Raw genomic sequence first — 27,093 nt, 5'->3', positions numbered from 1 at the left:
ACTCGGAACACTACCACAAGGGGGCGCCGCGAGCGCTTTTTGTATTAAAACACTTTTTAAGGCGTATTTTTTATCTCTTATCGCGAAAATCAAGCAGCCGTGTATTTTTAAATAAAACAACAATGCAAATATCATTTAGGCACGTATGTCTTCCTTCAAATATTCCTAATGCTTCCTTTTTGCTCAACAATGTTGACGAGTGTAAGCATTGCCACTAGATTTAGTACTCTGGAAATGTTTCGCCCATATAAATTTGTCATTTCAGAATTCTTTAAACTTTGAATGGATGGAAAGGGAGGCTGAATGGAGGGAAAGAGAGACAGACAGAACAAAAAGTTACAGTTTAAATAGCTCAAGAAATGCTTGTTTTTAAAAACAGTTTGAAGAAGAAAATTTCAGATTTAAATAGCTAAAAAAAGACTTGTTTTTTTTAACCGTTTAAAGAGGGCATCGTTTCTGCTTCCACACCCTTCCCCGCTCCTCCTTCTTGTGTTCTAAAAATGCAATTTGCTTTCTGTTGAATATGCAAGAACTTCTTCGAAACCGTGGTTGCATTCATTGTGTTATTTCGAATCCGCTATTTGCTTGTGGAGATTAGTTGCGGACCCATTGTTTGCTTGCTTTTTTTTTTATTTTCATTGGTCCTCGAGTTTCATTTTAGCGAATATTTTCCCCTTCGTTTGTATCTCTCGTATTTTATGCGTGCCCGAACGTGTTTGCGTAAACGCCTAGGCGGCTATTTAAACGGCTTATGTTCACTAACCCCGTCTCTAAATGGCTTTAAATGTTCGGCGCGGCAGATCAGATACGTTCCCCAGATGACGGCTCGGCGCTTCTTTTTGTCGCCCCCGCGCATACAATTTGGTGAAAAAGTGCGCTTTGCCTGTCATCCGCGCTAACAATTGAGCGCGTAATCCCCCCCGAAACGCGCGCAAACGCGACTAACCGCAGAGGAAGCTAGCTTCGGTTACGACTCTCGCGGTTACTCCCATATCAGCGTGGAAACAGGAATGCGGCGCGAAGTTCAAAACAAAAATGAGGTTTGGGTTTCGCTGGCTCCGGACGCCCTGTTCTTTGCTTTTCCTAAATACGCGCGGTGTGCGCGTGCAGATAGCTCGGTATTCTCTTTCGGGCGTGCAAGCCGTCGGGGTCGTTTACACGTAATTTACGCGTAAAGCGATACGTGCGCGCATAACGATAACCGCACGATCGCCCTCTCCGCTCCATTGACACGGGACGGCCGAGGGAGGAAAATATAATATAATGGATGGAGTAACGCTTTCCTAAGAGCGGAGGAATGATGAGAAAAATCGATGAAATACGCCAGTTGGCGGCGGCGGGTATTTCATAGTTCGTTATTTAAAGTGTTGGAAGCCTTCTCTTTTTTCTTTTTTTACGTTCGCGTGCTTGAAATTCCCCGTCATGCCCGGGCGACTGCGTTTTAGCGTCTCTCCGTGCTTCAGGAGGCATGGGTGGCGCACCGGATATCCGGCGGAACACGAGCTGTCTGTCGCGGCAGTTTGATGAAGAACTCGCGTACACCCACTAAGTAGACGGAAAGCCTCGTCACACGTACACGTCGTTGTTGAGAAGAAGCTTTGAGAAAAGCGAGCGGCAGAGTTTAGCTAATTAACTTCAAGACGGACTTGGCGAAGGTACAGAACCAGCTTTGTGGCCTTGTCGTTTGGCCGGGCGGTTGGAGTGTTTCGAGGCCTTGTTATCTTGGGGGTGTTGCGAGTACGCGGTTTCCATGACAGCGAGCGTTGTCAGTCCGTCAGCTCGTTATCCGTCGCTTCGGTGGGGTGTCGCTTGGGGCCTTGTCCAACGCCTTCCAGACGAGAGGAGACAGCGATTCTGCCCAACCTGTTGTTACATATCCGGCATTCGCTGTTTTGGGGTGTGTAACTCATTTGTCCGTTACCGTTGTTATTTATGCGACTTTTGTGGATGTAGTTCGTTTGGTAGTTCGTTTGCCTGCCTTGAGCGGTTATGTGCCGTGCGGTGGTGCCTTGGATGAGGCTTTGTTATCTAGTTCTGTCCCGTGTGTATAGGGTGTGGCCGGCAAGTCCTACAGACACATTTTTGCTTGCGGCTCTCATCATTATTATTTTAGTGGGTCGGTCGGTTACCGCCAGTCGTGGTGGTAAGGAAATTCGTCCCCCAACTTTGTTTGATCTCGGCCATTCGTAGCGTCCGCTTGGCCTTTCGCAGCTCGTGTGGAGATGCGTAACTCCTTCTCCTAACAGTTCTAGCTGCTGTTCTCGAGTGTTCGCTGTTCCTGAGTGCTGATCTTTGATTGTTCGCTATAAAGCATAATTCGCTTTATCCGAGTTCGTTATATATTCGGGTTTGACTGTGATCTCGCCTATTTCGTTGGGGGAGTCATGCGCGGTGCAATGTATATCGTCTCGTAAAGTACAGCCGGTAAAAGGCTTGTCTATAACACAGCTTTCGTACTCTCAGCCCTATCCTACCCCGCCGGAGCGGGATTTGAATAAAACTACTGCGGAATTCTGAAGTCTTAGCCCTTCGCTTTTGCCTCCGACATGTTTGGAACGAGTACGTTTCGGCAGTTTTTGGATGTAGCTGGTTGAAGTTGAAATCGCTGTTATAGACAAGCGTTTTACCGACTGTACGTGACGGATTGCTTCTAGCGGCGAATTTTCGGTGTGGAGTCCGAAGAGAGGAAGGAGGAGTATTAGGTTGCTATTTGAGCGAAATTAAATTAAGGAGGCGTGGGAGAATTAGCAGTGTCTTTTTTGTCTTTTTTTTTCTCGTTCTGTGCAACTGCGTAGCGCAATTTAAAAATCGCGTTGGCATAGCGGAACTTTTTTTTTTTTTTTAAACGGGTGGTCATTGTGGCAGTCTCCTGGGTGCTCGTTCTCTAAACCGCGTAACGAGAACTGCGCGGCTTTCCTTTGGCACACACACACACACACCAACCTGTGTTCCTAGCATGATCACGATCACTTGTCCAGCCGCTCGAAGTAGTTCCGAAGTAGTCGTAGTCAGGGGACGTAGCCAGGTCGGGGAAGAGGGGGCCGGGGGTTCGGTGTGAGAAAACCCCCTGAAATTTTTTGAGTGCTGCATTCCCTCCCTCCCTTCGTGTTTTTTTTTTTTTATCCCGCGATAAGTAAACACCGCATTCATAAACTACAATGTGAAAACGAAATAGGGAAAACGTTGATTTCTTGACAAAAAATGGCTCCTAGGAGCCCTCTGCGCGCTCGTATTGTTAGTTAAGGTGTTGTTTGGATGCAGGCTCTTTCTATTTTTTTACCGCTGGCGTTTTACACCCCCTGAAAAATATTTCTGGCTACGCCACTGGTCGCAATGCTGGGTAAAGAAAGGGGCAGCGTTGATGTGCACGGTAGCAGACGACAGGTTTCGAACGCTCTCCGCCTGCCCCAGGGGGTTTCTTTTTTAGCTACGCATTTTCTTGCCCGAGGCATTCTTTCTTATGTGACCTTGACCGAAAGTGCACGCTTTGACTGAGGATGATTGACTGAGTCTGCACGCTTTGACTGAGGAAAGTCTTCACGCCTGGGGATGATTGTCTCTGTCTAGGTCGCGCGCAGTCTTTTCTACTGTGACATTTATTGACAGGCTTCACACACGACAGGCGCGCTTTCACGGGTTTCGTAGAAAGAAACAGCTCTGACAGTCGCTGGAGTTGAGTGTTTTTAGGTCAATCTTATGGCGGCCTGAAGAGCGTGCGGGGACGTGATCCGGATATGCATGGCGGTCACGTTGCTTTTAAAGCCTATTAGCTAACAGCTTATGAGTCGACGAAATTCGGCGTGTGCCGCAAATTGCGCCGTCATTTTCCATCCGCAAGCATTAAACGTATCCGCCAGTTTAGCGATACTTATTTAAAGCGTTAATGATTTGTGTGTGCGCGCACACATTTTCATGGAGGTATCTCGAATAAAGAGAAATTTCGAACAACGTGATTTCGCTACAACGAATGTTTACAGTATTCCTGCGCGCGCATCTGCTGTCGCCCGTGTGTGTGGGCGCTTTACCCGTGTGCACGCGCGCGCGCGCGTTACACGGTCGACGGTCTCTCCTTGCCAGCTTCCTGTAATGTTTCTTCTTTTTCGGCGGAAAAACGGCCTTTTTCGGCGCGGGGGTTTTCCTCGGTGGTGCCGGTGGTGGGTTGGGGCAAGCATTTTTACGGTCGTGCCCGACTCGCACGCGCGTCGACCACCCCGAGGAAACGTTGGACCGACCGAACACGACCGACCGAGCCCGTCTCGCCCGGCGCCACATCCCTGCTCCTCCCGGCGTTGGTTTACGATTGCGCAAGCGGAAACAACGCCTAGGCTAGAAGGACTGCGCCATGGCCCCAATGAACGCTGTTAACGAATAAGGGCTGTTAACTGGGGGTGGTTTTATTATTTTGTCGTCACCTGTTCATAACCCTGGATAACGGGTTGAAAGCACACCAACTAACTACACGTGTTGGAAGTAGGCGAAGCAAGATATATTCGTAAGAAAATGGTTGTGGGCTGAACTTGAACTTACCGCTTGACCACTGGCTGCGCATTTTTTTGGTTGCTAGCAAACGCTTTGGCGGGCCACATTGTCCATTTATATCCTCATTGTCCTTTTATACTGTCCTGTTATTGAGAAGGCAAGCGTGGCAGGGGTCGACAGAAAGTTAGGTGGGCAGATGAGATCAAGAAGTTTGCGGGGATAAATTGGTCGCAGTTAGCACAGGACCGGGATAATTGGAGATCTATGTGAGATGCCTCTGCCCTGCTGTGGGCGTAGATAGGCTGGTGATGATGATGATGATTGTTCTTTTAACTGCCGCATATTCTCTCAAAAGCTCCGTTTTGTACGTTCCTTCCTCTTTTTTTTTTGTTTTTCTTTTTGAGTCAGATGGCCGGAAATGGACACTGCGTTGGATGAGCTCTTGTGTGGCACGAAGTACGAAAGCGCATCCACGCGTTCTTTAGGGACCGAGTTGGTGTGTACATGACGTTTATAGCACTTTCCTTTCGCTTCCGGAACAACCGCGGGGCCCCCCTCACCGCATCAACCCGTTGGTACTGCCGCATTTAGAGCTAGCTTCGAGATTGTAAAAAAGGCGAGTGCAGAGCCATTTCTTTCTTGCTCGCACTCAGGCAAGCAGCGCTGGAGGAACTAGATCTGGTCGGATACAACGCGCAGAGAAGAAGAGCCTCGCCGAGTCCGTCGCTAAGGCGACGGTGCGTGTGTAGTCAGAGACGGGGAAATAATAATACGACGAGCCCGAGTAGACCGAGAGCGAGCACAAGGGGAGCAGAACCGTCGCGCAGTGAAACAAAAAGCCGGGACCGAGTCGTCGATGGAGCGGAAATCGATTCGCCGCGTGGCGCGGGTGACGGCTCTGCTGCTGCTGCGGGGCCATCGTAGAGCTATTCGAGGAACGCGTATGTCTCTAAGCGTTTGCCGGAATTGTCCGCCTGCTATGGATCGCCCCACAAGTCGACGTTCCACGGACAGGGAAAGTGCGGGGCGCGATTTGTACGCGGCTTTGGTTGCGCGTAGGGATTCCGCTGTGTGGCTTGGTTCTTCTGCTGCTTGTATTGGCGCGTCGAGCGTTTAGCATCCGTGTCGCTGGAAGGTGACCTTGAATGGCCCCAGCGTCGACACAAACTGTACAAAGTCTGTTACAAAAAAATTACACCATCTTCCTGTAGGGGAACCCTGAGTAGTATGCGAAGCAGCCATGGGGTCGACTGAAGTTCCCATTAGTTTTCAGTTGGTCGTTTCCGTTGAAGTTCAGCTTCGCGTGCCTTCGTTGTATCAGTCAACGTTACTAGAATTCTAGTAACGTTGGTATCAGTAGCTTCTTGGTGTAGTTTGAATGAGTGAAGGACACAAGGCTCGTTCGTAGCACATGCTCCCGTCTCGGTTTGTAGCGCAGTGGGAAGAGCGCCACGTACCTCCCGTTGCGGCCAGAGAGTCGTGGGATCGAAACCGGGCGCCGCCTAACCCATTGTTCACAGGTGCCTTATCATACATAATGCTGTTTCGATGCTTTTTTGTGGTTTCGTTAAACGAACTCTGAGCTCTGTGCTGTATGCCTGATAATCCTGACGCATGCGCTCGGCATCTTAGGCCCTAGCCCATGGAGGTGACACCGTTGGGGGGTAGACGTATACAGCTTTGCTGTCAAAATATCACGTGACCGAAGAGGGGCCAGAACGAACAAAAGCATGCCAGCCGTGTATATTATTATTACCGAAGTTAGTTGGTTAGCGATTGATATTAATGGTTAGTAAGTTGGCACTGAGACGAAGGCGGGTTAATGATGATATTAATTATAAGAATGGCAAGATTAACATGCATTAAGGTTGGTGTGAATGGACGTCGACATAGCACTGAGACCGTAAAATAGCGTGTCCGCTGTGTAGATGGGCGGACATGTCGTATATAAAAGGTACCCGTCAAATTAGTACAGCCGGAACCTGAACCGCCGTTTAGACGGTGGACGTGAATAAGTATCCGTGGCTCAGCGCCTGAGGATCGGGACGGTTGAGCACGATGATGCGGATTCGGTTTCCGGCGCGACGGCCTTTTTTTTTTTTTTTTTTTCTTTAGGCGGAAAAAAATTGCCGTGCATCGGCTTGCTTCGCTGCTAATGTCGTCAGAAGCCGCCAGTCTTTTGCGTAACACAATCTTTTCTCTCCCCCTTCTACCTATCACGCCCTCCTCCTCCGTTTTCTCACATCCCATCCCATGCTGAGTGCAGTGAAGGTATTCGTAATTTGATTTTCCCGCGTTTCTCTGCTCACGCACCAGCTGTGGTGAAGTATCGTTTGTACTTGTGGAGTTTCGTTTGTATTGTGTTTCGAAGAGCTCTAGACGTCATGTTTTATTTTGGTGTTCACTTTTAACTCATCTCTTTACGACGTCGACATCGACAGTTTTTTTTTATTTGTTGACTAAAATTAATCCCGCGTGTATTTTTAATAGATTAAAGAAAGAACGCTTGCACCCTCGGTTATTTACTTGCGTTTTGCCTCAGATACGCGTGACGTTTCCTTTGCTCTGAATGCAGTCTTAGGACCTACCTGTATGTGCTTCGTCTTCGGTAATCCTTTCAGTTTGACCGGACTTTTTAATGTAGTGACCGACAGACAAACAGACCGAAATTCTTGCGGTAGGCAGCCCAAGAAAGACTTACCGCCATTAAAAAAAAAAAAAAAACGAAACGCCATGTGTGCGAGATTTCGGCGTGCGTTTAAAGTATTTGTCCCAGGCGGAATAAATTAATATCTAGCCCTGCAATGTGACGCACCTCACGTCCAGGTGCCGCAAATTTGAAGCGGAGCATCGTAGGCTTGTTGACGGATGGTTTTACGGCCCTCTTAGTAGTTGTTATAATCAATGCCTCAGCGAGGAAAAGCCCCTGCTGTAACCCTCCCCTAGTCTGCGCCTCTTTCTTTTGGGTGTGGCGCTGTCAACGGCTATAAATTGACTGTGCGAATAACATTGAAAGAGGAAAGTGAGGATATCTGCACGCGTGGAGGTCACACTTTAAATGGCGTGGTGCTAAACGCACGCGCACGCGTGAAATCTGTCGCTATATTTCAGTCAATGCGGACTTAGCAGCCAATAATTGTCTTGAAGTAGAAAAACTGGCTGCACTGTATGTATAGTCAACGCACTTTGCGTTGGCTGTCTTCCCGATGGCCACATTGGCTGAAATATTCCTTAAACAACAGAGAGAGAGAGAGAGAGAGAGAGAGAGAGAGAGAGAGAGAGATAACTTTATTTAACCAAGGGTTGCCGCAGCTTGGTGAAAACGCGCTAATTTTCTGTCTCGGTAACTTTAGCATCACCTCCTCGTTTCCGACCGGCTTCACCGCCCCTCAGCTGGAAATTTATCTATTAAGCCCGCTCTTTTTTTTTAGTATTGCACTTCTTTCTAATCGGGGGTAATTAAAGTGGCGCCCGAAAATTTAGGGCGTCCGTTTCGGGCGAACGTATTTCCCGGTACACACTGAGAAATAAAGCGCTTCCGAACTACGTAAAACGCGTTCGACGAGCTAATTGATATCCTCTGCTTCCGCTCGCTTCACCCAGTAGTAGCCGCAACGGCCATTTGGTGTCGCGGATAATGAAGAAAAATAGAAAAAAAAAAACGGCCAGTCGGTTTTCATGGCCGCGCAATCGCGATCGAGCGCTAAAACTCGCCGGGGCGAGACGCATAAAGCGAAACTGCTGCTGCCTGCAGCCACGGCCGTCTCAAACAGGGAAGCAGAAACATTCGCCGAGAGGAGAAAAAGAGCAACGAAAGACCGGTTCAGAAACCTCCAACAAGACCTCGCTTGGTTGAAGTTTTCTTTTTTTGGGTCTCTTTTCTCATTTTTTTTTTATCGTCCTGGAAAGCTCGCGCGTGCGGATGGAATTGAGGAGCAAAAAACTTATTCCAGATTCCTACACCCACGTGTCTTTCGTGCATGTATCTACAATGCGTGTAATGTATAGGAGCGGCTGTGGGGTGCTTGCAGAACACCCAGACCTTTGCTGGGATTGGGGGGAGGGGGGGGGGTGTATTTACTACGCACATATCGTAAGTAGAAGCAGCAGGAACAGTGGCGTATATACCGCTGCTGCGTTTGAAACATGGTAGCTGCTTTTTTTTTTTTTTTTGATCTGGGATTTCGAAGCGGAAGCTCAATCATTTCTAACGCTGCGCGCTTTTAGTCTTTCATACATTTTTTAAAGCTTGGGCATGCACCGGAACTGCTTTAGCGCTGCAACGTATACGTTGGCAGTACACGCGGTGGCTGTCTCTAATGGGGAGCGCCCGTATAGTCTAGTTTTTCGAACAGAAAACATGAAGGGGGGGGTGGGGGGGGGGGGGGCGTGTTTACGGATTATTCTCCTTTCGGGCGAAAGTGGAGGCGGAATGCAGTCGTTGGAAGGAAAATACTGTTACGGTTTTTTTTTTTTTTTCCTTTTTTGAAGGAATGTGTGGGAGCGCGGAAGGGGAACTGAAGACTGATAATGCGGTGCGGATTCACTCCGAGAAACGTCTTGGTGTAGGCACTATGTGCGCCTATATATATATATATATATATATATATATATATATATATATATATATATATATATATATATATATATATATATATATATGTGTGTGTGTGTGTGTGTGAATTGGCAGTCAAGAAAACCTCGGAAAGCAAAGGGGAGAATGTAGTTAGTCAAGATAAAGAATTTGGAAAATAAGAAAGTGGAGAAAAAAATGCCCGCCAGGTGGGATCCTGGCGGGCATTTCTTATTTTCCAAATTATTTATCTTGACTAACTACATCCTCCCATTTGCTTTCCGAGGTTTTCTTGACTGCCAATTCTTATTTCTGTCTTATTTCAACGAGCCCCTCATTTCCTATTCTGATTCGCTACATGCATAGCGAGGGCCTCTGATCTGGCAGTCTTGGTGCCATAGGGAGCTTAAGATGGTTCAACGCTGGTCGACCACTCTCGACATGTCGTAGACGCTCGAGTCACGGCCCGGGGGTTAAAAAATTGGCCGCGTATCTGCTCCTTTCGTTGCAAATGTCGTCAAAAGACGATAGTCTTTATCGACTTTTGCCAAGTAAATGCCTCCCTTCGCTTTACCGCTCACCTCTCATGTTGTTCTTCTTGCGTCGCGCTCCTCCCAAGGTAAAGACACCAAAGGTTTGCTTAAATCATTTTAAATTTCCCGCGTTCCACTGCTCCAAACCGGGTGTCTCGATGTGAACGCTGCCGTACGGCGAAGACGCGCGTTAATCGAGGCACCCTACTTCAACGTTTATAGAACCGCGTTTCCCTACTCCACGTGCGTTGCAAGCAGAACGTGGAAACTATCTAGTGGAACCTTGCGTAACTGTTGCCGGTTGATTTCTTAAAATGGCGCCAGAAGCTATAGTGGCGCTGGCGACAGCAGGCGACGGCGGAGTAAATTCTTTTTCTGCAGTTGATGAAGTATTTAATTTCGCAAAAGTCAAGCATGTTTGAATTTTTATAAAGGAACACTGCAAATATCACTTCTGTATTGATTTGTTGTCTCATATTTACGTAATGTCTTGTTCTTCTTCAACAATGTTGACAAGTATGAACATTACACCGGACCAAGACGGGTAGATTTAGCTGTGACTATATAAGACTATTGCGCAGGCATTGTTTTGCTTTGGCCGGGTGGCTGAATCGAGTCACAGACAGACAGACGGACAGACATACAGACACACAGACATACAGACAGACCAAAATTTCTGGGTTTAAGTAGCCCAAGAAAGACTATCGTCTTTAAAAGAAGGTCCCCTTCACCCCGAGTAGTCCGAGTGGCGCTGGCTACCACCCACAAGCGCAGGAAACAAAAACACCTGGACATAAATACCCCAGAAAGTGGAGGCTAAAGTAGCCCCGCCGGTAGCGTAGTGGTTATCGCACCAGACCGGTATTCTGGAGGTCGTGGGTTCGGATCCCACCTGGCGGGCATTTTTTTCTCCACTTTCTTATTTTCCAAATTCTTTATCTTGACTAAATACATCCTCCCCTTTGCTTTCCGAGGTTTTCTTGACTGCCAATTCTTATTTCTGGCTTATTTCAACGAGCCCCTCATTTCCTATTCTGATTCGCTATATATATATATATATATATATATATATATATATATATATATATATATATATATATATATATATATATATATATATATATATATATATATATATATATATATATATATATAACGTTTCTATAATATTTTCTATACCCCGTGAAGGCTGGCACCAGGAAGGTTGCTTGATTGCACGCTCTTTCAGCCGAACTTCAACTAAGCGTACGGTTGTAGGCTGGTCGGCAGCTTTCAATAAGAACTTCAGGTCCTTGGAGAGAGAAAAAAAATAAACGTGAATATTTTAGCAGCAATTATCGAAGTGGCGTTATCGGTACACGCCGTCTTTCGGAAATAGATTTCGTGCGCGCTAGGTTTTTTCTTCTTACTTTACAAGGACAGCTTCCTCCCCCCTTCTGCTTTCTCTCCGTCTCCGGCGCGGCTGTGGTAAGTAATTAGTTCACGTATAAGCTTTGGCCGCTTGCAAAGTTCGGGGAACGAATTTTCCTCCCGTCTTTAAGCCGGCTTTCTCGGTCCCTCTGGGATCTTATTAGGCCTCCGACAGTTTTCCCGCGTCGCTTTTATTTTGAGTTCTCTGTTGGAAACCGACACACACACACGCACACACAAAAGGCGTTCGCAGTTGCTGTGCTCACCTCCCGGGTTCACGCACGTAGCGGGTTTTCTCCGCGCGCGGAGTATAACTGCGGCGGCGGCGGCGGCGAACTGTTCGACAAAGCTAACGCAGCGCGCACGTACGCGTGATGCAAGCTTTGAGGCGCATTACCGATGCACGCCGCGTACGAAATTAATTATGCATATCACTTGTTCGAAATCCCCGGCCGGTAGCTTACTCCGTGCCTTCGCTGTCTGCGCAAGCCAGCTGGTGGGTCGGAGAGGGGAGGGGTGGGGAATGGGGAAAGGGTAGCCGCCCTGTTGGTGTATAGCCTTCAGCAGGATCGGCAGTTCCAACACGCTTGTCAGCTACAGGTCTTCTTCGAACGGTGTCGTCTGTAGGTGCTTGCAGAGATAATGTCTGCGTACACGCGCAGTATCTTTCTTTGTTGTGCGTGTGAAATGCTTGAAGTCGTCGAACCCGTCACCCGTCTTACGGTGTTTGTGCGTGTGTTCACATGTCATTCGACTGCGGTGCGTCTCGCTGCAAAGGTGATATATATATATATATATATAGAGAGAGAGATACGGGACGAGGGACTCGGTAAAGATACATATCAAGGTTGCAGTCGTCATTGCCAGTGCTATTCGGCTTTTTTTCGAAATATTTAATAGGGCCGAATGACGTGTGCTTGTCACGTTTCTTTTGATTCATTGATAAATAAGCGAAAATATAAGTCGAGAAAAAATCCGCCGTTTTCCGGGAGCGGGACTCGAACCCACATCTCCGCATAACCGGTGCGGTGCGTTAGCCATTACGCTATCCCCACAGCGGCTTCTCTCTCGACTTTAAAGCGGGGGTTTATATTTACAAGAGCTCTGAGGCCGGTCAACTAGCGCCGCCCCTCGACTACCGCGGGAGACGTAGAACGTCTTCTTTCCCAGCGGCCGCCACGTAGAACGTGGTCGGAGGTCGGGGTTAGCAATTGGCATATCCGAACTGCTGGAGCCAGTGCCTCGTAATGCATGTAGCAGAACAGAGAGATACGGGACGAGGGACTCGGTAAAGATACATATCAAGGTTGCAGTCGTCATTGCCAGTGCTATTCGGCTTTTTTTCGAAATATTTAATAGGGCCGAATGACGTGTGCTTGTCACGTTTCTTTTGATTCATTGATAAATAAGCGAAAATATAAGTCGAGAAAAAATCCGCCGTTTTCCGGGAGCGGGACTCGAACCCACATCTCCGCATAACCGGTGCGGTGCGTTAGCCATTACGCTATCCCCACAGCGGCTTCTCTCTCGACTTTAAAGCGGGGGTTTATATTTACAAGAGCTCTGAGGTCTGAGGCCGCACCGGTTATGCGGAGATGTGGGTTCGAGTCCCGCTCCCGGAAAACGGCGGATTTTTTCTCGACTTATATTTTCGCTTATTTATCAATGAATCAAAAGAAACGTGACAAGCACACGTCATTCGGCCCTATTAAATATTTCGAAAAAAAGCCGAATAGCACTGGCAATGACGACTGCAACCTTGATATGTATCTTTACCGAGTCCCTCGTCCCGTATCTCTCTGTTCTGCTACATGCATTACGAGGCACTGGCTCCAGCAGTTCGGATATGCCAATTGCTAACCCCGACCTCCGACCACGTTCTACGTGGCGGCCGCTGGGAAAGAAGACGTTCTACGTCTCCCGCGGTAGTCGAGGGGCGGCGCTAGTTGACCGGCCTCAGAGCTCTTGTAAATATAAACCCCCGCTTTAAAGTCGAGAGAGAAGCCGCTGTGGGGATAGCGTAATGGCTAACGCACCGCACCGGTTATGCGGAGATGTGGGTTCGAGTCCCGCTCCCGGAAAACGGCGGATTTTTTCTCGACTTATATTTTCGCTTATTTATCAATGAATCAAAAGAAACGTGACAAGCACACGTCATTCGGCCCTATTAAATATTTCGAAAAAAAGCCGAATAGCACTGGCAATGACGACTGCAACCTTGATATGTATCTTTACCGAGTCCCTCGTCCCGTATCTCTCTGTTCTGCTACATGCATTACGAGGCACTGGCTCCAGCAGTTCGGATATGCCAATTGCTAACCCCGACCTCCGACCACGTTCTACGTGGCGGCCGCTGGGAAAGAAGACGTTCTACGTCTCCCGCGGTAGTCGAGGGGCGGCGCTAGTTGACCGGCCTCAGAGCTCTTGTAAATATAAACCCCCGCTTTAAAGTCGAGAGAGAAGCCGCTGTGGGATAGCGTAATGGCTAACGCACCGCACCGGTTATGCGGAGATGTGGGTTCGAGTCCCGCTCCCGGAAAACGGCGGATTTTTTCTCGACTTATATTTTCGCTTATTTATCAATGAATCAAAAGAAACGTGACAAGCACACGTCATTCGGCCCTATTAAATATTTCGAAAAAAAGCCGAATAGCACTGGCAATGACGACTGCAACCTTGATATATATATATATATATATATATATATATATATATATATATATATATATATATATATATATATATATATATATATATATATATATATATATATATATCCTCAGGAAGTCCACTTCCTGAAACTTCAGTAAACTTTTTTTTTATGTTTCTCGTGTCTCTGTCTTTACTTACCTTATTTCCTCGCCCTCTTTGTGTTTTTGTTTCCGGACTACACACGCACACAGAGACAGACAGACAGACAGCCGTAGTTCCTTTTTATACGCAGTTAAGCCGAATCCCCGACTCTGTTGCCCTTTGACCTATTGCATTTGGATAAACCGTAGTGCCGGTTAGTACGGATTTTCTTTGTGTCCCTGTCAGGTACTGTTTAAGGTATATATGTATACATATATATACATACACACGCCGTGACTTGAAATAGAGCAAGAATTTGAAAAAATAAAACCGCTCTCTCTCTCTTTCTCGCGCTGTCTGTGGCTTGTATAATCATTTATTTCATCGTTTGAGAACTACCCTACGTGTTGTTATATGATGAGGTTTTGGTGTTAAGTCGGCAGGTGCTGCGGCGGAGTTTGACGTAATGATTTACGTGGTGCTTCTTAGCATTTCCCCGAAAGCGTAGCCGCTTCTTCTAATGATCCACGGAACTGCCGGACGTCGGAGTAATCGTTGAGTTTTATTTTCTGTTTTCTTTTTTTTTTTCACTTTCTTTTATTCTGCGCAAGGGCAACGATACTTTTCTTCCTTCAAGCCTCAAAAGGATACTTTCGTGCTGCTGTGGAAGTTGGTGTCCGTTTATAAAATAAAGCAGGAATAATGAAATAGAGTTGAAAATTAACCGCAAATCTTTCTGCAAAAGAACACACCTTAGTGCGTGTTCTTTTATAACTGTACAACAAATGTGGGTCCTCTTTTCAGTCCAGTGCTGATTGTTTGCTGACTTTTAGGCGTCCGCCGTCTTCGTCTTTTTGCCTACTTGTAAACGAAAGAAGAAAACATCAGTGGAATGGATTTTCAAAAATGCGTGAGCATCTCACCCTTATCCTCGCGAACCTGAGTCTCGGCCGACGCCCACGCCTAGTTTAGGCTTTAGAAGTGCGCCGAACGGCGTTTCTCGCACGACCTTCACACACCGCTTTAACAGTGCTTCGCTTTGTAACCGTTGGTCACTTCTGCTCGGTTTAACAGCGGCACTGGCGGCCCGACGCTCCTTTTTGTCGAACGCGAGCGTCGGCATGCCGTCGCCGTCATTCCCACTCCGCCCTCTTCTGCTGCCTACTCGATCTTGCACTTTCTGTACACAGCATTTTATAACGCGTACAAGCGGTGACGGGGCCGCCTGTACCGATATTTTCGTAGTTCGGACACTTTGATGATATTCGGAGGTGCGCAGTTCCCTTTGAATGCCCCAGTATGTGGACAGTAGTAACAATCCAGTGATGCGGCTAGGAGGCATGACCCAAGCAGCTACTTTAGGAAGCCTTGGAAGAACGCGAAACTATACCGAGAGAGAGAGAGAGAGAGAGAGAGAGAGATAACGGGCTTTTTCTCGGTTAGGCGTTGTTAGACGAGACGCCGAACGATAGCCAGGCAGGACTACGGTACTGGTCAGACCGGCGAGCGAAACGACGCCAGCGCTAACGCGACAATGCGCTACCCGACCCCCACGCCGGGTAACGGATATCTGCGGTACGAGCTACGACGCGCCGAACTCTCGCCGCCGCTGCACATATAAGGCACGGCAGGGACTTGTGGCTCTACGATTGTTCTCCGCGTTGGGACGAAACTGTTTATTATAGGTTTGCTGTCTCACTACGTCGCCGTTTCCTTTTTCTCTGAAGGTCTTCAGCGACGACGGTTCGCTTCGCAGTGCGGTTGCTCTTCCCCACGGACTGTGTTTATCTGGGCGGCGACGGCCTGACCAGGAATGAAGAGACGGGGTCTTCTACCGCGATCGTCTGCGGTCTTTGTCGGGGCGCTGTTTATCATGCCGCCACCGCCTGGCACTGCCTTTTTTCTTTTTTTTTTTTCCGCCTCCTTCTTACACTTGTCCCAGCGGTATTCTCTTTCGGGATCCCCAGTACGACGACAGTGCGGGATTCGGGTTGCGTGTCGCGTCGTGGGACCGGCAGTCGTTGCCGTTTGTCCCGGGCCCTGGTTGATCTGCCGCCGTTGCACAGCTCTCTTGTAATCCCGATGTGTCCGCGAGCTCCGGGCGAGTTTGTCCCACGCTGTCTGTCCCCTGTGCGTGCGCTGCACCTGTGGGTTTGATGTTTCCGGCAAGGCGGTTGGGAAAAGGGGGCCGCGGTAATCTGTAGCGGTGGAAAATGGAGCGCGACGAGTGCGTGTCCAACCCGGATGTATCGGATTCGAAGGGGATCGGAAGATAATTCGGTGCTCGAAGTCGTCGTCACTTCGTGGTCCATGGGCGCACGTTGAGCTTGACGTCGTTTACGCTGTTTTTCTCGACGAGCGATCCGCTGAACATCGGTGTCGGTTGAACTTATTTCGGAGAAAATGTTCAGGCTTCGATAATGAGCAGTAACGCGAAATATCTGTGCTGGAGGTAACCGCATTCGACTGCGTACGACTGGCAGCAGTTGACCGATGGCGGCTCACGCCAGAACGCACATATTTGCGGTTCCTTTCCAGTTACGCGACTTTTTGGGAAGGTTCAAAGTAGAAAAGAAAGCTTTGGGCGGGGTGGGGAGGGGGGGGGGGTGCGAGGATTTTAATGTGCTTCTATCTTCCGCACCCCACGAATAAGAAAATAAAGCGGTGACTTATCAGAATCGAGAATATGTGGTATCGCTGGAAGAACAGATGCAATGACACTTGCCTTGTCGAGTCTACCGTGTTTATGCTTACAGAATGCTTTGAAAATATTCTTTATTTTGATCTCATGATCCTCTGTATGCAACGGAAATAAATGACGGTGTGAAGGCTGCATACCTCGGCAAAGTTGGCGCGGCTCACTCAAACTCACTCACAATTTTTTTTTTTCGAATCACCACTCACTCAAACTCAGACTCAATGCTGAGCAGCACATCTGCGCTCACTCAAACTCAAACTCACATTGAGCTCAAAACTCAGAACTCACTCGGACTCAAAACTCAAAATGTACTCAGAACTCAAAATGTACTCAAACTCAAAATGCAATCAAAACTCAAAATGCAATCAAAACTCAAAATGCAATCAAAACTCAAAATGTACTCAAACTCAATTTGGACTCAAAACTCAAAATGTACTCAAAACTCAAAATGTACTCAAAACTCAAAATGTACTCACACTCAGAAATGGACTCAAAACTCAAAATGTACTCAAAACTCAAAATGAACTCAGAACTCAAAATGGGCTGAGAACTCAAAATGAATTCAGAACTCACATGGCCTCACAGAGATTGAGACAGTCAGAGAGTGAGAGTTTGAGAGTGTGAGTGTGACTGAGTGAGAGTGTGAATGTGAGTGTGAGTGACAGTGAGAGTGTGACAGTGTGACAGTGTGAGTGTGAGTGTGAGTGAGAACCTTTTGCTATATACCTTTTGCTATATCCTCATAATTATAACCAGAAAGCATTTTTATATTTGTCCCACGTGATCCCCCTCGACGAGACCTTTAATTTGATACCCCACACACCTTAGGAGGGTCATACAAAATTCATACCAGTCAAACTAACGATGCATCTCATGACTGTAACCAGGACGCATTATTTAGGTGTCCGACATGATTCCCCTAACTGGAACCTTCAATTTGACGCCCCACATGCTTCAGCGGCCTCACCTTGAATTTAACCCCATCTATGACTCATAATGACCATCTCATGATTCGAACTACGAAGCCTTTTTTTATTTGTACCACGTGATTCCCCTCGTCAAGACCGTAAATTTGATACCTTACACGCCCTAGCGGGGTCACTTCGAATTTTACCCCAATATAAGACTCGCCATGACAATCTAAGGTTATAACCAGGAAGCATTTTTGTATTTCTCCCACGTGATTCGGCTCATCAAGACCATTGATTTGATACCCATCACATCCTAGCGGAATCAATTTGAACGTTAAACCAATCAATGACTAACCATGGTTATCTCATGATATAGCCCTACCACATTTTTGTCCCACGTGATTTTCCTTATCGGAAACTTCAATTTGATGCCCCGGACACCCAGTGGCATCATTGTGAATTTTAACCTAATTTATGACCCATTTTGACTATGTCATGATAATAATCAGGAAGCACGTGATTACCCTCATCGAGACCTTTAATTTGATACGCCCTAGCGTAATGAACCTGAATTTTAACCGAATCTTTGACTTACCATGACTACGTCATGATATATCCATATCTCATGTTCGTCCCGAATGATTCCCCACATCGAGACCTTGAATTTGATTCCCCACATGCCCTCGCAGCGTCATTTTGAATTTTAACCCAATCTATGTCTCATTATGACTGCCTGATGACTACAATCAGGAAGCATTTTTTTTATTTACCCCGCGTGATTCCGTTAATCCGGACCTTTCATTTGATACCTTACACGCCTTAGCCTCATCAGTTTCACTTTTCACCCAATCTAATGTGGTCATTATTCTGTCTAAAGTGGCGCTGCCCAGTCAATTCAGCTAATTCATTTGAAACAGCAGAAAGGACAGCCCCCGCCCCCATTTCCCCTCCGCTCTCACCTCTTCCTTTGTTACCCCTAGTATATCAAGCCGTTAACAGTAGCAGGCGAACAACCAGCACGCCAGCGCCGCCATGTGCTTTCCCACCAACCTTTCCCACGCTCATAGTGGATCCGTCAGGAGGAAAAGTTAAGACCACCCTTTTTATGGTCTCACCAGTCAATTATCACTCACGCGCCCAGGCGCGAAAATTAGGTATACAGCAAGTGCTTATGGCCATGAAAATTCAACAAGAAACAAAAAAAAATCAGACACCACCTCCCTCCCAACCGATCATGCAGATCGCGATTGGTGCCATACCCGCAGGTAACCTGAATTCCGAGCCCACAGTGACGCATGAAACTTAACAGCCAACCATAGCTACCTGCTAGGCTACTCATATGTACTCAAACTCCAAGTGGACTTAAAACTCCTATGTACTCAGAACTCAAAATGTACTCAAACTCAAAATGGGCTCAAACTCAAATTGGGCTCAAACTCAAATTGTACTCAGAACTCAAAATGGACTCAAACTCAAAATGGACTCAAACTCAAAGTGTACTCAGAACTCAAAATGGACTCAAACTCAAAATGTACCCAGAACTCAAAATGGACTCAAACTCAAAATGTACTCAGAACTCAAAATGGACTCAAACTCAAAATGTACTCAGAACTCAAAGTGGACTCAAACTCAATCGGACTCAAACTCAGTCGTGATGACTCGTCTGAAACTCACTCAAGCTCAAACTCACCATGCCACACTAGCCTCGCGCTCACTCAAACTCAACTCACGCGTGAGTTTGAGTCCAAATGAGTCTGAGTGAGTGGACTCATGAGTGAGTTCGCCGACCTCTGGAAGGCTGACAGTTTGGAGTATTTTAGATGTCCCGTTACCGGGTTACATTCCGAGGAAGATAAAGGGACACAATTAGTTGGGTGCCTTATCTGCGGAAGCGGTTTGTATTGCAGAGGAAATTACTCGGGACGTGGTGTGACTGTGATGTTCGGTACTGGACGTTGGTATACCTCAGGGAGCAGCAGTGGCCAACGCGTCGTGAAAAGTACGTTTGACTCTTGTTTCTTGCTTCGTGCTCGCGCATAATTCGGTCAGCTTCTGTACATCGCGGATTAGGTTCCCTCGAATACCCGCGTCGTGCGTGGACAAACGGCTGGGCAGCTCTCGGTCGTGCTCTTTTCCAACCATTGCGAGGCAACGCCAAGTCCATGAACAAGCCAAATAACTTAAAGTAACCCGTCGTGTGCACCCTCATCTATTGTACTCGTCTTCCAGGGCCGTTTACCAATAATGTACCAGTACCAACTACCCAAACTTCAAAGTAACCACCCGCACGGTTTACCATGGGTACACCCTTTATGGGGGGGGGGGGGTCTACCATGGGTAGACCCCCCCCCCCCCCTCCCAGTCATTTTTTAATTCTCTTTCAAAGCTGAAATACTTCATATTCCTTTTAAGCTAACATTTAGCTGTGCTTTATGCAACTTTAACTATAAATGCACTCCCCTTGAAAGCTGTGTACGGAAACACGGGAGTACTTGTCGTAGTGCCTGGGTTTAGTTCACGTAGTTCCCCTCGAGTCCGCGGTTCCCTCTATTATCACGGCCCTTGAACTCTCTTCCTAGCCGAAATGTCACTCAACGGTGCTCGCAAGCCAGGGGTTTATTTAAGTCACTGACCCCCACCGAAGCCGCACGCAACGGGGTTTTCGGAGCCTTCCGTGCGTCCCTAGCCCGTAATTTCGCTGATATCGTTCGGCGGCCCATCTCGAAACCACTTTCCGGCTTCCGGCCTTGATGACAATCCAGGAACGCTGGACGTCGGCCCGTCGCGAGGGGGGAAAGAGGAGCTCTCTTCTCTCGCACGTCCGCCATAGTCCAGTTGTGTGTTGATTGTTTCGTGTCACCAAGCGAAAGAGAGAGCCTCGACAGGAGGGGATCAAATAAAAAAGCACCTCCGGCGACGACCGGATATGGCTGCGGTTGGGCTTTGCTGTTCTAACTGCTCGGCTCCAGTGTCGCGCGACGCTAGGAGGTAGAGAGGGGGAACGTCTGTGCGGGTTATTTATCTATATCCCCGGCGCTCTCGACCTTTCGTCGTTAGCACCTTCGCGCAGTTGGTGCCGCACTAGTTTCTTGTTTTTACTCTTGGCACGGCTCGACGCCGACGAGGACTACGTCATCGCGCCAGCGGAGAGTGAAAGCCGATGAATGATCGATAGCGGCTCTGGGCGATGCGGCTGGACCCCGACCGGCGGAGCAGGCTCTCGGAAGGAAACTCGGGGGCGAAAGGCTATATCCGCGTCTGTCATGTTTCCTTTCGCGGCCTGCGAGACCGTCTGTCGCGCGGTTTCGCCTGCCTGCCTTTCCCCCCGAGGAAACATACTACTACGCGTCGCTGTCTTGTCGTTGTTGCGCGCGGATGTTTTTGTGTTTTGTCTGTCGCGCGCTTCCTTTTATGGCGTCGTGTTTGCCGCTGCTCGCTTCCGTGGAGATGGGAGGGAGGGCTGGACCGAAGCCTGCTCGCCACATCTCTCTCTCTCTCTCTCTCTCTCTCTCTCTCTCTCTCTCTCTCTCTCTCTCTCTCTCTCTCTCTTTCTCCAATCTATCGTTCGACGGATCCTAACCTCTCTCACCCCTTCTTTCCCCAATGGTAGCCGAGCTTCCCGTCGCCGACCGAGACAACGGCTTACAGCACCCTAGAGCTTCGCACGGCTTCTTGGGTTCCTTTTTTTTTTCTTTCCTTTTCTGTTTACGTAAGCACTCATTTGCCTTAGGACCCGCGCCGAACTCGCTGTAGCTTACTCAGCGGAATGGTGAAGGTGACCGGCCGCAGTATGGTGGAGGGAACTGGGGAAAGGCAGAAAGCAGTTCCGAAGCTTGTACCGTTAGGTCGGAGCTCCCCACAGCCATTGCCGACTCCAGAACTGATTGTCTGCCTGGCATACCCGACTGGTTAGTTGTGTTACGTATGTTGAGGCTGTCACCGTCGGAGTATATGTAGTTGGGGAATCTGGGTCCCTTCCTTTGATAGTAGCATGGAAGAGGGGCGCAGTTTTTTTTTTTTTATCTAACCTGCTTTTCTTTTCCTTAAAAAATTTGGGCGAGGCAGTAGTTGAGATGAGCATGAGAGATTCTTTAAAGACAAATGTGTGCAAAAAAAAAAAAAAAGAATCAGTGGCATTGCGTGCACAACTATCAGTGCTCTTTTCTCATGCCTTGACACTTGTCCCGCCTTTCTCGTGTTCCCGTCCGTTCAGCATAATGGAGCAACGTAAACACACTAAGTCAACGTGAATAAGCAAAAGAACACATTATTGCGCCACTTCAGTATACTGAGCACTGCCCAGCAAGCCCAGTCGTCGGCGATATTACATTCTATCTGTTAGCACATTGCATTCGGCTCGTTTAATCACACACCAATAAGCCTTGTTACCGTTTTTTTTTTTTTCCCACATTACATCAACAATTGTGCGTTATTCAGATTCTTCCTTTCTTTTTTTCAACTGTTCTTTAATTGCCTGTTTCCTCTTCATTTTGTTTTTGCCCCTATCTGGAGCTGTGTACACATGAAGTCAATTGCTAATCTATCTGACTTGCAAGAGCTCCGGAAGCAACTTGTTTCTCGCTGTGGCATTGGCTTTCGTCTGTTTGATTGTGCTATTGTGCTCAGGAGCATTGTTTGAGTCACGGTTTGCACACCCGTGCAACCCTTTGTTGATTGGCGGGTCCCCTGCACTCGAGTTCTGTTGGTGTTATCGGGGAATTTCACTCTCTTTCCCCGTTGCCTTGTATCTTTGCTCTTTCACCACCTAAAGAGTCAACTCATGTGACAGACAAAGAAGTCTAAACAGTGTGAGGGGGGAGTCTTATGTATGCACTTCTGCATCCCTCATTTTCCCTCTGAATTTGATGTCGACAGCCCATGAGCGTTTTCTTTGTTCACATTTTTTACCTGTTCGGTAGTGTAAAGATGAAGGTAGCTGTTTTTAACAATTACGTATTGCGCTCAATTTCAATCCAGCTAGGGGGAAGGCTTTCACTGTGTACTGTGATCCCAAAGGTAACCATTAATCAAGGAGAAGTGATGATGTGTGTATACCCAACACAACGTAGTTGGTGTTGGTGCATACCTTCGTTGTGCGAAATCAGCTGAATGTCGTTTTAGGTGTGAAGCACCTTAACACCTCGCAATGTCCGTCCGCCGTTAGACGGGGTCTCCCCAAGACTACAACGAGCTACACGAGAGGGCGCTACGCACAAACACGAGTACAGCGAGCTACACGAGAGGGTGCTATGCGCAAACACGAGATCACATTCAAAGCACGCAAGCCGTCATTTCATTTCGGGCCAATAAATCGCACCATCTCCGCGCCGTAAACGATGCCGAGGATGTGAAGCACTGGTACGCAACTTGTCTTGCGTGTGGCGTTTTTCATTTACAGTGCACTTACTGCAGCTATAATCATTTCATAAACTTTGAGTGCATCATCATGCACGGGCGATAACACTCATCCACACAATACACACAACTTGCGTCCCCAAAACATTTAATGAACTTTGAGTGCATCATCGTGCACGTATGATGACGCTCATCACACAGGTCATACACAACTTGTGTTCCGTGCTTCGCACCCTTGGCATCGTTCACGGCGTGGAGATGTGTTTTTTTTTTTTTTTTTTTTTTTTTTTTCATGCAATTGCTTGTATGGGTGCAGGTTAAAGGCAAGCCATCATTTTTTTTTTCTACTTTTTTGCAAATGTTTGTGATACGATTGGTTGTTTCCGATCCACCTTGCTCTTTTTTTTTTCCTCGCTCATTGCTTGCTTTGTCAGAAATATTGAAAAATTTCAGCGTCAGCTGAGTGATGTAAATGGTGCCTTTGTGTTTCCTTCTCTCCCCCTCTTAATTCAGGAGGCCCAGTTCGAATTGCTCACGAGGCAGCTTGAAGCTGAACGCCAGACTGTTGCTACCCAGCTTGAAAAAGTAAGCAAATTTCGCAACGTTTGTTTTTGTCTCTTTTGGATGCATGTGCAGCTTAGGAGCTAGGGGCACCATAACTTTGCATCGAGCAATTTTTCACAGTTGGTGGTTTGTGTAGAGAACGTTGCTGCTTGACATTTAACACGAGCAAGAAAAAAAGTGAGAACCATAGCTCCTCTCTTTGCAACAACTTTCTCTTTTGCCTGTGCTGTGAATGTGTTAACAAACGGCCTACCTGTGTGGCTCCACGTTAGTGTTTTCAAGCGATAGCATTACAATTTTGAAAATTTGGTCTGCTTGAATTTATGGACCTGCTGTCACTGGTTGTCACGTGACTTGGTATTTGAATTGTTAGTTCAAAATAGTAAGTTGCTTCGGAGGTTAGCCTGACCAGCCTCAGAAGTGTTTGGGCTTTTTGATCGTAGGACCCTTGAGGTAAGTAGAATTGTTGAGTGACAGGCAATCGTTGCAGATTTTACTGGCCCATTCAGGCACCAAACGAGGCTTATTATCTTTCTGGGGAGTATAAGGCTTTATTATCTTTGTGTGGATGTACACTCTTTGTCAAAACTGTCTGGGCCACATAAAATTCATTGCACAAGCCTAGTGTTCAAGTTTGGCTGAACTGTAACAGTCAGGGAGAAAGGTGCCTTCGCTAGCTTTCTAGCGTGAAACATTTTAGTCTTATTTGAGATGTATCGTACTTATTTGAATATAAGGCAAGTTTTTTTTTTTTTTTCACAGAATCCGTAGTCTCAAAGGCATACCCACCCCGCCTTATATTCGAAGCTCAGTTGTGTGTGTGTGTGTGCGCGCGTGCGGCGATTTTTTTACTCTTAAAACTGCACCCTCGCCTTACAATTGTGACCACCTTTTAATCGAATAAATGCGGTATGTGTGTATGTTAAATTGTTCTTGGCCTATGAAATTTCACCGTGGCCTAGAAGTGTTTGTTGTAAGGTGGAATGTATGTCCACTTAATTGAAATCGAACTGAATTTGTTTTGAAGGAGCCTAGTATTTTTGCTGCTTTGCGAAAAACAGTCTTCCTTAAAATGTTAAACTGCGATCTTCATATTACCTATCTCGTTTTTATCGAACTTTGGAGAGTCCAAAAGTAGCCCTCTGCGCCGTTCTCGAACCTTCCTCTTCCCGTGCAGATCAAACTTAGGGATCGAGACGACGCCGTGAGCGTGTCCAGCGTCTCGGTGAGTGGGTCAGCCGCCGACGACCCGCCGTACGCCTGGAGGCCCGCCCAGGCTGGCAGCTTTGGGGGGCCCGACGAACGGGAGACGCGGCCCAAGATGACCGACTCACACCTGTGAGTCTCCACCGCCCCGCGACGACGTCGGCAGCATGGGCGCTGACTCTCTCGCTCCCCCCGCCCTCTCGCCCGCTTTGGTGTGGGGGGGCAGCCGCTTGTGCTTGGGCAAGCTGCATGGACGCTGACGGTTAGGCGAGCGTTGAGGCGTGTGCCTTTGTCGTGCAACATCAGCTGGATGTCGTTTTAGTTGTCGCTTATATGCGTTTCTGTGCTGCCGGAATGGGGCACGCTTTTCTCTCCTTGCATGGATCAAGATTCCAGAAAGCAGTTGCCTAGTTTTTGGCTGGGAAGAGCTTCATTAACTTCGTATCGACGTGATACAACAGAGGAACAGAGTGCACACAGACCAGCAAGCGTTTAAAGGGGCCATGCAGACGAAACACAAGTTTGGTTCATTCAAAAGATTGCCTCGTTAGAATCATACTGACACCACTTTTAATACACGCTTCGCTTAAAGAAGTTGATTAGTTAGGGAAAAGAGGGAATGGCCATGTGATCCGCTAGCTCATTTCCCGCAACAGAACCTATGATGTCAAATGTGGCAGCCGTGCGATTGGCTGAGGCCGGCAAAGGCAAACGCAAATTAGGCAGGGCTTATAAGCTTGCCAAACAAGCCATTTGTGCTTAAATGCAGTGCATATTCTTTTTATAGCAGTAAGAATGGTGGGGTAGGCAATGAAAGTTACGAAAATACGTGTAAACAAAGAAGTACCGATGCGCACTGCTGTCGGTACTGGGTGCACTAGGCTTGTTTTAACTGCAGAGCTGTCCGCCGCTTTGGAGTTGTCTTACACGACACTGGCCGATCAGCGTAAGCGACGTTGTCTTACGTGACCCTGTTTGTCGAGGATACCCCATGTTTCACAAAATGATGACTTTCCACAGTAATGAAAACAAGCCGGGTGCAAATACGGTCAAGAACAAAGCAACGGCGGGCAATAGTTCGTGGCTGAGTATGGTAGCGCCATCTGGGAGGACTGACGGCAGGCAAGGCTGCAGAGCTGAATGATGAAGTGGAAGTTCATTTGAATACGTGCACTTATGACTTCATTGGTGACGTCTCGAAAACACACAGTGTGGTGGGAGAATCAAATTTTAACGTAAATTGATTAATTTCTCCGTTAATGCGGCATCATTTGCTGCCGGATGAGCGCTGGGGGCGCTAAAAATCACGAAATCTTTCGAATAAGACAAACTTGTGTCTTATCTGCATGGCCCCTTTAACATTGTTTGTGTTATGAATTGGGGCAACTACTGCTAGATAGGGTGGCATGCGCAGGCCATCTGTTTGGTGTTTCAGCTTGTGGCTGGCGATGTCTGTGAAAAGCCAGCTCTGACTTGTGCCAGCGCGTAAACATTGTTGCAGAGAATAATCAAGCAGCACAGGAAAGAAAAAAGTTGTTTTGGTCTGACGCGTCCCTGTTGTGCCTCAAACCTGCTGCTTTTTGTGCCTCCTCAATGCTGCTTTTGGCTGCTTGTTGGCCCCTTTTTTTTTTCTGCTGCCTGCACCAATGATGCTCACTCACCCCCCACGCTTTTTTTCTTCCCCCTTCCTGGTCGTCTGCTTTGCCTTACCACGTTTTCCTCCTCCTCTTTGTGACCTCCTCACCCTTCGACTCTCCTCCTCCTCCTCCTCCTCGCCGCAGCATCATTAACCGAAAGACGGAATCCAAAGAGGAAGAGCACCTAGTGCGCACTGAGCTCGTCGAAAAAGTGCAGAGGTTGGTTTTTGTTGGAATTTTATTTTTAACCACGCCTCTACAGTGGGTGCTAAGCACGGAGGGCTTTACACATTTGCCTGAAACATGATTTGTTAGTGGATCCCAAACTTTATGAGGCCCCACATTCAGGAGAAGGGTCTTGTGTTCGTTCTGCATTGTTGGCTACCATTGGTGGCCGCCGGAGCTGTGGCCTCGCTGTAGCGTAGCCTTTTCAAAGAAAAATTTCGCTCTGCCCACAGTACAGTTGCACAAAATATGATCGAGTACACTGCTCATTAGTTTTCACTGATTGATGTAAGTATTGTTTTGTAGGAACTGGGAATGAAAAACGAGCAGGTGTTAGTCCTATACTCTCCTAATACCTGATAGTAATTGAAGGGGGCTAGGGTAATTGTTATGACAGTATGTGTTACCCTGCAACTTCTAATGGGCGTTCTAGTTCATACAGAGCGCGGCTGTATTTCAACCAGTGGGAGCTACGACAATGAAATTTGTCCAAGACCGGGCCCTAGTAACAAGAGCTGCGCTGTTCTTGGCCAGCTAGTTAACGTATACGCCGCATCATGGCAGTGAAAGTGCAGCTTTACGAAGACTTTCAGTATCCAAGCAATGCTTATCTAACAGCAGCAGGCTTAATAGGCATCAGTAGCCGTTTCTTACCTTCCATATTTTCAAATGCTTCATTTTCATCAGTTTCTTGCAGCACCTAGTGTAA

The 27,093-nt window shown here is 47.5% G+C and overlaps 1 protein-coding gene across 9 annotated transcripts in view; it reads left to right on the top strand.

Moving 5' to 3' along the window:
* Positions 1–27,093, top strand: part of P120ctn (adherens junction protein p120) — a 91,838-nt gene that overhangs the window by 23,735 nt on the left and 41,010 nt on the right. For 7 of the 9 annotated variants that reach the window (XM_077693718.1, XM_077693716.1, XM_077693724.1 and 4 more), the window contains 3 exons: positions 23,266–23,337; positions 24,494–24,654; positions 26,304–26,378. In XM_077693718.1, coding sequence (XP_077549844.1) covers positions 23,266–23,337; positions 24,494–24,654; positions 26,304–26,378 — 308 coding nt within the window. The remainder of the gene's footprint in view (positions 1–23,265; positions 23,338–24,493; positions 24,655–26,303; positions 26,379–27,093) is intronic. The other 2 variants (XM_077693720.1, XM_077693719.1) reach the window with 1 other exon arrangement.

This window comes from Haemaphysalis longicornis, unplaced genomic scaffold (assembly GCF_048455015.1).
Source record: "Haemaphysalis longicornis isolate Haplotype H1 unplaced genomic scaffold, Haemaphysalis longicornis Haplotype H1 scaffold_12, whole genome shotgun sequence".
Taxonomy (NCBI): Eukaryota; Metazoa; Arthropoda; class Arachnida; order Ixodida; family Ixodidae; genus Haemaphysalis; species Haemaphysalis longicornis.
Note: the sequence above shows the minus strand (reverse complement) of the source record. Positions and strands in the feature narration are given on the sequence as shown.